This window comes from Octopus sinensis, linkage group LG16, assembly GCF_006345805.1.
Source record: "Octopus sinensis linkage group LG16, ASM634580v1, whole genome shotgun sequence".
Taxonomy (NCBI): Eukaryota; Metazoa; Mollusca; class Cephalopoda; order Octopoda; family Octopodidae; genus Octopus; species Octopus sinensis.
Window position 1 is genome coordinate 3,127,257 of NC_043012.1, and position 12,395 is coordinate 3,139,651.

The 12,395-nt window shown below is 36.8% G+C and overlaps 1 protein-coding gene across 5 annotated transcripts in view; it reads left to right on the forward strand.

The window, feature by feature from the left end:
- LOC115220392 (SH2 domain-containing adapter protein F) overlaps window positions 1-11,317 on the forward strand; it is a 232,883-nt gene extending 221,566 nt beyond the window's left edge. For all 5 annotated transcript variants that reach the window (XM_036509833.1, XM_029790512.2, XM_029790513.2 and 2 more), the window contains 3 exons: window positions 4,112-4,280; window positions 8,690-8,809; window positions 10,455-11,317. In XM_036509833.1, coding sequence (XP_036365726.1) covers window positions 4,112-4,280; window positions 8,690-8,809; window positions 10,455-10,638 — 473 coding nt within the window. In that variant the 3' untranslated portion in view covers window positions 10,639-11,317. The remainder of the gene's footprint in view (window positions 1-4,111; window positions 4,281-8,689; window positions 8,810-10,454) is intronic.
- The last annotated feature ends 1,078 nt before the right edge of the window (window positions 11,318-12,395 follow it).

The window sequence follows — 12,395 nt, forward strand, 5'->3', positions numbered from 1 at the left end:
TGAGACTGAACCCAGAACCCTGTGATTGTGAAGCAAACTTCATACAACACAGTCACACCTTCGTTACACATATATATACATATCATCATCATCATCGTTTAACGTCCGTTCTCCATGCTAGCATGGGTTGGACGGTTCGACCGGGGGTCTGGGAAGCCAGAAGGCTGCACCAGGCTCCAGTCTTGTCTGGCAATGTTTCTACAGCTGGATGCCCTTCCTAACGCCAACCACTCCGTGAGTGTTGTGGGTGCTTTTTACGTGCCACCTGCACTGGAGCCAGGCGAGGCTAGCAGAATCTTAAAATACTTTTGAATTATACAATATTCTAATAGTAATGTATTGCATATTAAAAGTCTGAGATGATTTTTTTGTTGTTAATAAGACAAGGAAACCAATGTTTCAAGGTAATTAGTATTTTGTTTCATTCATCTGTTGAACTAGTAAGATCTGTGAGGAAAAAAAAAATTAAAACTTTGAACTTTTGGTCAACTGATGGATGGGATAGAATGGACACCAGAGAATACCACTGCCACTACTGTTAGATTGGAAATTTCTCAGGTATGAGAAATTGGGCGCAGGAGTGGCTGTGTGGTAAGTAGCTTGCTAACCAACCACATGGTTCCGGGTTCAGTCCCACTGCGTGGCACCTTGGGCAAGTGTCTTCTGCTATAGCCTCGGGCCGGCCAAAGCCTTGTGAGTGGATTTGGTAGACGGAAACTGAAAGAAGCCCGTCGTATATATATATATATGCGTGTCTGTGTTTGTCCCCCTAGCATTGCTTGACAACCGATGCTGGTGTGTTTATGTCCCCGTTACTTAGTGGTTCGGCAAAAGATAGAATAAGTACTGGGCTTACAAAAGAATAAGTCCCGGGGTCGAATTGCTCGACTAAAGGCGGTGCTCCAGCATGGCCGCAGTCAAATGACTGAAACAAGTAAAAGAGTAAAGTACTTTTCAAGAGTTGAAACTTGAAGATGTTTGGACCCTTTTGATACTAAGTTGCCAGAAACTGCCTCTGGATTAAGGATACAAACTTTCAGTTTTAAAGTTATCTAAATTAAAGACTTCCATCAAAATTTTATGATAATTTGTGTTCCAAACACCAGCTTCATAATGACGATGTTATTTCATTAAATTCTTCATTATTTTCAGAGTTTTATTAAAACAAAAGTTATGTATTTCAGCAGAAATTTGGTAATGAAAGGGGTGAAATGGTAAAACTGTATGTTGTATTTCCTGCATTGTTATGGTTTTATTCTCTCTTTCTCTAATGTTACCGGACAGTGCTTCTAGATGCCTCGAGTATTTCAAGAAGATTTATTATATTGTCAATCAGTTGACAGCATTTTCAAGATGAAATTATTTTTTTAAAAAATATTTACATAATTTTCTTGTTGAAAAACGAAATAGCTTTTAGAAGAATAGTAATATTAATGCATATGTTTAATGAATGCTAATTGTGACTCTACTAAAATACATCTATTAAAACAAATTATATCATATGGAACAGAACTATATCATTTGTATGAAATACGGGGGGGGGGGGTATTTGACATAATTGTAACAAGTGATCAACATGGTTTCCTTTCTTAGCCATAACAGCTTCTATGTCCTTCTTTCTTCGGATGTATAAATTTTTATCATATCATTTGTCAAAACATTATTATAAATTGTTGTCTGATTTTTAACCAAATTACCTTTCTTCACTAAAAATCCAATGTTTGAAATTCAATTGTAATTGATGCACAAAAATTATGTTAACAATTTATGTTTTTTATGTTGACTAAAAAAAAAATGTACTTGAGTTTCAGCATACTCATATTTCCATCTGAGTAGATCTGTATGTAGATTGCAGTAATTATAGTTACTTTGATTAAGAAAGATGGCTATTTTGTTATGAACAATACTTTTGAATAGTCTTGTTACAAATGTTCTTTTACACTCTCATTTGACCCATAATTTTATGTGTTATATATAAATATATGTATGTATATCTTCCTGATAAAAATGATAAATGAAGGCCAGATGACACATTTCCTGTTGTTCTAAACTTGGCCACACACTTTACTTTATTATTAAATACGAAAAGTGATCTTAACATAAATCTCTTCTTTTAATGTAATTGCACCAGGACCAAGACAAACAGAAGTGAGCTACTTGCAGAAACTTGACAAAAACTCTCTTCAACATTAAACTTCTAATGGAGCTTGTGGCTGATTCCACTACTGCTTATAACACCATCCTAACTGCTCTTATAATCTATTCAGTTAGGGTGATGAACTGGCAGAATATCAGAGAATTGGATAGAATGCCTTGCAGCACTTGTCCTGACACCATGTGTTCTGGGTTCAAAAGTAGTTTGACTTATTCACTGAGACAAATTTTGAGGACCAAAAATTTCATGTGAAATGCAGCCAGATTTGGGAAAACAATGATGTTTGAATGTTTACATTATATGCTTACACTATATACTACATCAGCTTGTATTTTGGAAAATACAGTACTGCATTCTAAGCTAAGAACTTGGGTTTGTCTCACCAGAAATCTATCCTTTGAAATTTCTCGTCATGGTACAAATTGAAATAACTTTCTGTAACTCTTTCTACCATTTTCTTAACTTGAAGCCTGAAATCTTGCCCTTGTAGTCCATTATTCTTGCAATATTTTTGGTACTTCAGATCCTCTTCATAGTCTTATAAATATTGCAGAACCCTTTTCCCAATGATATTTTGAAGAACGTAATTACTGTGTTTCTTCACTTGTGTATTTTTTTTCTGCAAAGCATTCAGACGTATGCAAACATCCATACACATTTGAAGTGTCTTATATATATGAGTGTCTCTCCCAGCAAATATATGTTCACTTTAGTTAAAATTTCAAGAGAATTTATGTTCCAAATACCAGCTTAGTGATAAAACTATTTTACTAAATTCTTCATTACAAAAGCAGTGTATTTCAACAGAAATATGGTAATAAAAGGGCTAACTACCCTCATATCTTTACCTACAAAAAAAGCAGTGCTTGAATTCGAACAGCGCATAGCAACCAACCCTGACAGCAAAGTGTTCTGGAAGTATGTACATTCAAAGCAGAGACCTCACTCTCCAATTGGTCCCCTTCGCAATCTCCACGCAGGGCAGATTACTGGCAATCCCAAAGAATGTGCAGAAATCATTCCTGGATGCTATGCAGGCATCTTTACTGTCGCAGATCAAAATGTTCCATCTCCATCACCTCTGGCACTGGACTCTATAACTACTGTGAAATTTACACCAGCAATTTTACAACGCCACCTTAAAAATAAACGTAACTATGCCTCTCCTGGTCTCGATGGTGTTACATACCTACTTCTCAAACGCGGTGGGTACTTTCTTCTAAACCAACTTTCACTATTCTTTCAATTCTGTCTTGACAATGGTGTTACTCCAGAGTAGTGGAAAACTGCCAGTGTTATCCCTCTGTTCAAAAAAGGTGACCGCACATCAACTGTCAACTATCGCCCCGTTAGTCTTACTAGCTGCATCGCCAAACTGATGGAATCCTGTGTCAGAGAAACCCTCTGGAACTTCTGGAAATTAGCTTATTGTTTGCTTTGTCAGTTATTGACCTCTTGAAGAGGGAATTTATTGCACTGTAAAATGCTCATGTGAGTTTATAGTTTCCCTAGGTGTCTCTTTCTCAAATAAATTATACATTTTATTCAAGGTTCTGATGAAGCTATAAAGTATCATTCAGGCACTCAACTACGAGTCCACTACATCTTATAGCAGAAACAGCTGGAAGCTAATGAAATTCATTACATAATCATTTATTCTTTTGTCATCTCAGTTTCTTATTATCGCTCTATATTCTGCCAACACTTCATTCTGAAACATAAGTATATTGAATTCTGTATCGGGTTGTTGGTCTCGCAATGCCTAAGAAAAATGTTAAAACACAAACTCTCTCATCTGGAAGAGTTCTATATAAAGTTTATCTAAATAAGTCCAGGTTTGATTTTGTAGTTGTTACTAGAACATAACAAGATGTGTCATTACAAAAACAAAAATTTGATTTGTGTTGTATTAATTGTTTCAAAGACTTCATCATTGCTCTGTTTTTGTTTTTTTAGGACGTGCTCCTGAATACCGGCCAATGTCATCCCCGCCATCTGAAGCCCCCCCAAGTCCATCCCATAAACACAGAGGACACTGGGTAAAGCAACCGCGTCCCCAATTACCTAGACAGATCAGTGACAAATCGGAGACCTTTGACCCCACGGCTCCATTGACGAAGCAAAAGTATTTTCATTTTTTTTTATTATTTCTTCCCTAGTTTCATTGTTTGACTTGAGAAATAGATCTGTTTCTTTATTTCATTTTATATCACAATTTGTTTACATTAGAATTGTTGGTCACAGCTTTCCAATAAACCTGTAACTGATTCATCACATTTTTGATAGCAAAATTCACAGAAGAGTCTCACTAGTCTTTCAGTTTCTTGTTCATTTTGCTATCTTTCACCAGTGCTTATTCCTTTCATCAATATTTATTTCTGAGATGTGTGTGTGTGTGTGAACTCGACAGGCTTGCATACTGTCACAGTCCACCAAACTCCACTTGCAAAGCATTTGTCTCTCAAGAGATTTGCAGTTCTGGCACTCTGTCAGTGACAACAGCAATGTTTCCAATTGATCCGATCAACAGAAATTATTGTGCAAGTGGCTGAGTACTCCACAGATATGTGTACTCTTAACATAGTTCTCAGTGACAATCAGCATGACACAGAGCATAACAAGGCTGGCCTCTTGAAATGCAGGTGCAACTCCTTTTTGCCAGCTGAGTGTACTGGAGCAATGTGAAATAAAGTGTCTTGCTCAAGGACACAATGCATCACCAGGAATTGAACTCACAGCCATACAATTGCAAGCTGAATACTCTAACCACTAAGCCATGTGCTTCATGCATTTGCAGTAGATACTTGCCCAAAGCACCACTTGCTGAATTTGAACCCAGAATCATGTAGCTGGAAAGTAAACCTCTTAATTGCATGGCCATGTCTGTCTAATGTTTTAAAACTGGTTGATTTGAAGAAATCTATTAAACAAAATTTGTGCGAGTAAAACTTGCTAGAGGGAAACCTTACTAATAACCATGCAGAAGCTCATTGCATGTATGTGTGAATGAGTGCGTGTGTGTGTACATGTGTGCATGTATATGCACACATGCAATGCATTCAGTGCTTAGATGAGAGTGGCGCTCTTTCACTTTTAAGAGTACCTGGAATATATATGTGAAGTGGGGTGCACTCATATTATGATTGTGTATTTCAGTACGCCCTTCTATACTAAAGAGATAAAACTTTGCCATTTAAAACATAGAATTCTATAAAATATGAAGCTGTAATTAAAACCCTTGAAAGTGGTTCACTCCTTAATATCAGAGAAAAATAACTAAATAAAGTATTTAAAAGAAAATTGGCACCTTGGGCAAATGTCTTCTGCTATAGCCTCAGGCTGACCATAGCCTTGCAAGTGAATTTGGTAGATGGAAACTGGAAGAAGCCTGTTGTGTGTGCATAAGCTCCAAAAATTTTTTTTTTTCTCTCTGTGTTTATTTCCTCTTGTTCCTTTCTGTTGAAGAGCATAGGCTCGAAACGTAAAAGACTTTCTCACCTTCCTGAGCATCAAACTAATACACCTGCCTGTCTTCATCTTTTGTTTTTCTGTAAATTTCAACTATATATATATGTAATGTATATATCTTGACAACCAGTGCTAGTGTGTTTATGTCCCTGTAACTTAGTGGTTCAGCAAAAGAGATTGATAGAATAAGTGCTATGCTTTAAAAATAAGTCTTGAGGTCAATTTGTTCAACTAAAAACCTTGAAGGTGGTGCCCCAGCATGGCTGCAGTCTAATGACTGAAACAAATTTTATTATTTATGCGCCCTTTTCAAGCCTAGCCAGGCTCATGGGCCCGGTTTCCTGGTTTCTGTGGCGTATGTGTACCCCCCAGCTGGACGGGACGCCAGTCCATCGCAGCGTTACTCAAGAAACAGGAAGAGAGAGTGAGAGAAAGTTGGGGCGACAAAGTACAACAGGGGTCGCCCCACCCCCTCCCTGCCGGAGCCTCATGGAGCTTTAGGTGTTTTCGCTCAATAAACACAATGCCTGGTCTGGGAATCGAAACCGTGATCCTCCGACCGCAAGTCCGCTGCCGTAACCACTTGGCCATTGCGCCTCCACAATGACTGAAACAAATAAAAGATAAAGAAGAACAAAATACATTGGTTTGTTTGACTTAATATGCCTGACTGACAATGATTGCCATTCCTACAACAAACCACTTAATTAAGAAATATTTTAACCCTTTACCATTCAAATTGGCCATATGTGGGCCAAATAATTTCCCTGTTTTATATTCAAACAAACCAGATATGACCTCTCACACCTTATCTTACAATGCTAGCTTAAAAATAAACAATTACATCATTGAAATCTCAAAGCTAAGAGATAATGCATGATTAATTCACAACAATCATCATCATCATCATCATCATCATCGTTTAGCGTCCGCTTTCCATGCTAGCATGGGTTGGACGGTTCAACTGGGGTCTGTGAAGCCAGAAGGCTGCACCAGGCTCCGGTCTGATCTGGCAGTGTTTCTACGGCTGGATGCCCTTCCTAACGCCAACCACTCCGTGAGTGTAGTGGGTGCTTTTTACGTGCCACCCGCACAGGTGCCAGACAGAGCTGGCAAATGGCCACAAACGGATGGTGCTTTTTATGTGCCGCCGGCACGGGGGCCAGGCGAGGGTGGCAACGGACACGAACGGATGGTGCTTTTACGTGCCGAATAAATAAAAATTACATTTAATAGAGTAATTTGAATGCTAAAGTGTTAATAGCCATTAAAACAATAGATCCAACAACAGCAATAAAGAAAAAAAAAGACCATCCCTCATCAGTAGGAAAATGAGTGCAAAACCATTAGGATAATTGGCCTAACACTCAATCATTTTTAAAACTCTACATGTGCATTGTAATCAGGCGTGAGTGTTTGGTCCCAGGTTCAATCCCACTGCACAGAACCTTCAGCAAGTGTCTTCTACTCAGGGCTCAGGCCAATCAAAGCCTTGTGACTGTATATGGAAGACAGAAACCGAAAGAAGCCCATTGTATGTGTGTGCATGTTTGTGTCTATGTTTGTCCCCCACAGCTGCTTGACAACCGCTGTTGATGTGTTTACGTCCCTGTAACTTAGCAGGCCATTGAAAGAGATTGCTAGAATAAGCGCCAAGCTTCAAAAAAAAGTACCGGTGTTGATTCATTCGGCTAAAATGTCTTCAAGGGATAAGTGCTGGGCATTACAAAAATATTAAGCGCGGGAGTTGGTTCATTTAACTAAAATTCTTCAAGGCAGTGCCCCAGCATGGCCACAGTCTAATGACTGAAACAGATAAAAGATAAATGATTTTTCAGTTGGAGTCTATTAAGTTCTCGCCTCAAATGTCAGCCATGTATTTTAATCTCTCTGAAATGATGTAATTGATCATATATGATGCATTTAACAGCAGAAACCCATTGGATTAGTTTAGTTACTTCCCTTTATGTTCTGGTGTTGAGGTGGATGAAATAAATGTCAGTCATATTTTGGTTTCAACTCCATCATCCATTACTAATAGATTCCGTGGCAATGCAAGAGCTTGATTTTAATAAAGGACCCCCACCTCCACTCCAAGCGGGGGAAAATAGTTCTGATTGTCAAATAATCCACTGAAATTCAAGGGAGAGAAATCTGCAGTTGTTTATGAGCTGTGAAAAATGTGTTTCCATAGGTGGAAGTGAGGAAGGTATAAATTTATTCCCTAAGGCAGCGAGCTGGCAGAAACGTTGGCACGCCGGGCGAAATGCGTAGCTGTATTTCGTCTGCCGTTACATTTTGCGTTCAGATTCCGCTGAGGTCAACTTTGCCTTTCATCCTTTCGGGGTCGATAAATTAAGTACCAGTTACGCACTGGGGTCGATATAATCGACTTAATCCGTTTGTCTGTCCTTGTTTGTCCCCTCTGTGTTTAGCCCTTTGTGGGTAGTAAAGAAATAGGCATAAATTTATTCCCATCATAGACTTTTAACACTAAGTTATTTATCCACATCAACACACGTACGCAAGCATGTACACATTCGTTGAATACATTTAAAGAGACTTTTTTAATAATTAACCGAGACAAATTACAATTGTTATTCCCTAAATGGTATGGAATAATACGTTTTCTATTCGCATTTGACTTTCTTGTCAATGTTTCTCAGTGAATTTTCTAATGATTTTGTTATTTGACCATTTTTACTTGTTTCATCTTCTACTTCTGATTACTTTCTTAAGTTTAGAAATGGTCTTCATTCCAAAACATGATTTAAAACCAATTCCTTATTTCTCTTTTATATGTATTCATTTAAATAAGACATCACAGAAAGAATCTTCAAAATCCCATAAACTTCTATTTCATAAATGAAAACATTTTATTAGTTTTACTTTATTTTAGAGTCACCACACTTCCATACTCATGACTCATACACTGTTCACTTTCCTGACTTTTGTACATAATTCTATGTACTGTACGTGCACCTTTGATGAGTTGTAGTGTACCTGAGCACTATATACAATAATTTCATTATCATCCACTGATTTGGTTCCTTTTTCTTTTGACAGATGGTACCATGGAAATATCTCTCGACTGCAGGCAGAACAACTTCTTCGTGTGTGCCGTGAAGGCAGCTACTTAGTACGGAGAAGCACAAGTAGCAAAGGAGAATTTAGTTTATCTATCAAGTAAGTTTGATTCCATGTATAGCAATTAATTTCTATTCCAAGGCACTGATTTCAAACCATATCTCTTATGGTGGCCCTGTTGGGAGAATTGTTAGCACACCAGATGAAATGCTAAATGGCATTTCTCCTGGCTCTTTACAATCTTGAGTTCAAATGCCACCTAGGTTAACTGTGCCTTTCATCCTTTCAGAGTTCATAAAATAAGTATCATTCAAGTACTGGGATCAATGTAATTGACTAACCCCTCTCCCTAAAATTGCTGGCCTTGTGCCAAAATTTGAAACCATTCTTATCATATCTCTTTCATAGATGAGTTAACTGGTAGTTAGTGTTTAACTCCCGAAGAGCCCTGCCTGAGCATAGTGTATGTAGGACCACATTATTCAATGTGTCCTCTTTTTTTTTTTCATGATGATAAGGTGTGATTCATGGGAGATTTAGTTGTTGTTTCTAATAACATGTTCTTGGTACCAACTGCTCTAATTAGTACACTAATCAACCAACCAACTGGGAAGTTGGAATGGTATATGTTATGAACAGATACTGTCTATGACAAACTGGTACACAACAGAATCACTAACTACTGTGTGTCTTACATCATCACCACCATCATTTAACGTCCGTCTTCCATGCTGGCATTGACTGGACAGTTCAACAGGAGCTGACCAGCTGAAGAGCTGCCCAAGCTTCTTTTATCTCTTTTGACATGGTTTCTTCAGCTAAATGCCTTTCCTAATGCCAACCACTTTACAGAGTATACTGAGTGCTTTTTACATAGCACCATCACCAAATGCTCTTCACATGGCATTGGCACTGATGCCTTATACATAGCACTGGCATGGCTGCTTTTTAATTGGCACCAGCACCAGGATGTAACACTAGCAAGCATGTTTGTACTCTTACTCTTTTACTTGTTTCAGTCATTTGTCTGTGGCCATGCTGGAGCAAGGCCTTTTTAGTCGAGCAAATCGACCCCAGAACTTATTCTTTGTAAGCCTAGTACTTATTCTATCGGTCTCTTTTGCCGAACCGCTAAATTACGTGGACGTAAACACACCAGCATCAGTTGTCAAGCGATGCTGGGGAGACAAACACAGACACACAAACATATACACACATACACATACATACATACATATTTACATATATACATACATACATATATATATATATACATACATATATACAACGGGCTTCTTTCAGTTTCCATCTACCAAATCCACTCACAAGGCTTTGGTAAGCCCGAGGCTATAGTAGACGACGCTTGCCCAAGGTGCCATGCAGCGGACTGAACCCAGAACCATGTGGTTGGTAAGCAAGCTACTTACCACAGCCACTCCTACGCCTTGTGTAATAATTTTTTTCAAAGAAAGCAAGGGTGATGTTCTTGATTTCAAATTTCCCAAAACTTGGATCAATGTTAGACAAAAGATCAAGTAAAACATACTTTGAAAACAAATTAATGTCTTCTTTTTTAAAACTTTTAGGTTTTTTTTTCTGATTTTGTTGTTATTGTAAATTCTACTTTTAAAAGATTCACAGGAGACAGTGTTGTGTGTAACTTTAACATAATGCTCCAAATAATTTTGGGAAAACATAATCTTCCTATATGATTGCTTACTGTGTATTTTCTGTCTATTTTCAGAGGCTGCCGAAGCATTATGCATATCAGGATAGCTAACAGGAATGAGCTTTATATTTTGGGAGAGTTCAGTGAGCCATTCCGGACTGTGCCTGATATGATCCATTACTACGGCTCAAATATATTACGGATCAAAGATGCAGATCATCTCCATTTACGGTATCCAGTTTCTGTAAATATGGCATGATGTGAAGTGACAATAGCGAAGCCATGGCACAGTGAGGACAACTGCGAATTCCATTGACAACGATAACACAATATTTGCTGTGCAAAGAGATGTGACGGAAAAAAAGGATAAGAAGAAAATATATATTAAAAATATATGAATGTAAAAAAGAAAAAAAACAAAAATATGAACAAAAAAAAAAAACAAACAGAACAAAGAGTGTATTTGATGGCCGTGTTCGGTGTCTGACTCTTTCAAAATATATAATGGCTGTGCAATAAGCAATTGTAAAAGTTCCAAGCTGAGAGATTATTACTCTTAGGTTTAGAGCTTGTGTGTTAACACAAATGCAATTTCTTCCTCCAAACTGTACATGTTTTTATGTGTGTGCAGATATGTTTGCGTGTTGGATTTCGCTACTAATGTTAACGGTTTTTTTTTTTTTCCTTTTTTTTTTCTCTTAAAACATCCTGCAAAAGTCTAATTTGAGGGTTCTTTAGAACTGGAAATCGCAGGACCGACACCAAACTCTGCAGCACCCATACATGCATGCACACTGAATGGTCGAGAATACTTCACATAATGGTTATCCGAGGCCCCTGCTATCTTCTCTTTCTCATACTTACACATACAGATGCTCATGGCCAACCCACTGTTACTACGAGACTTTTTATGCAATAAACGGAAAAGACTTAGGTTACACATTTTTATTTTAATTATTATTTCTTTTTTTTTTCTTTGGAAAAAAAAAACAAACAAACAAGAATATTGAAACCCATATACACTTAATCTCCTTTTATTCACCTTAATTCTTTCTTTTTAACCAAAATTATTTTGTTTTCTTTAATCTTTAATTTCACACCCTAACCAATATCTTTTCTGCAGTGCTGTCATTACAATGCTCTGTGAGAGTTGAAGATGCTATATTAACGGTCACTCGACAAATTCTTGTAGTCTGACTGAAAATATTAGCAGCAGATGTTTGCCTGGAACATCCAGTCTGTATGTTTGGACTTCTCAACAGGAAATGTCATCATTTTCTGGCTTAATTACCTGAATAGTAAATTCTATGGCATGGATTTTGCCTTATTTCTATATTAAAGGGATATAATAGTTTATTTCTCTCCCCCTCTCATTTGTTATTTTATGTATAACATTATAAATGTTTGGATATATATATATATATGTGTGTGTGTGTGCATATATATATTTGCATATATATATATTTGTATATAGCATATATATATATATATATATTATGTATATACATGCACACCTGCATAATATTTAGTTTTCTATATGTAATATATATATACATATTAAATATGTTTCTGTATGCATGGATATATATATATATACATGTGTGTGCATACATGTATATATATGTGTATGTATATATATATATATATATATATATATATATACATACACATATATATGTATACATGTTTGTATATACATTTATGTGTGTGTGTATATTGATTGTATGCATATATATATATATATGTATTAGATATTCATTTATAATAAATAAATAAATAAATAAATATTAAATGGGACCCTCTCCATTGTTTTTGGCTTTGGGGTTGTTTGTTTTTCATCTCTAGGTTTCCAACAGTATTCCTTCTCGTTAGCTTTAATTAGTAAAAAGTTGCTCTCTGACTCTGTGCATTAATAGTAGATATATATGTCTAAACATTTGGCATCATTATGAATACAAACTTTAAATAGTTCTATTTCATTATGGAAACATCTTTCTATGCCTTCTTTAAAATCTC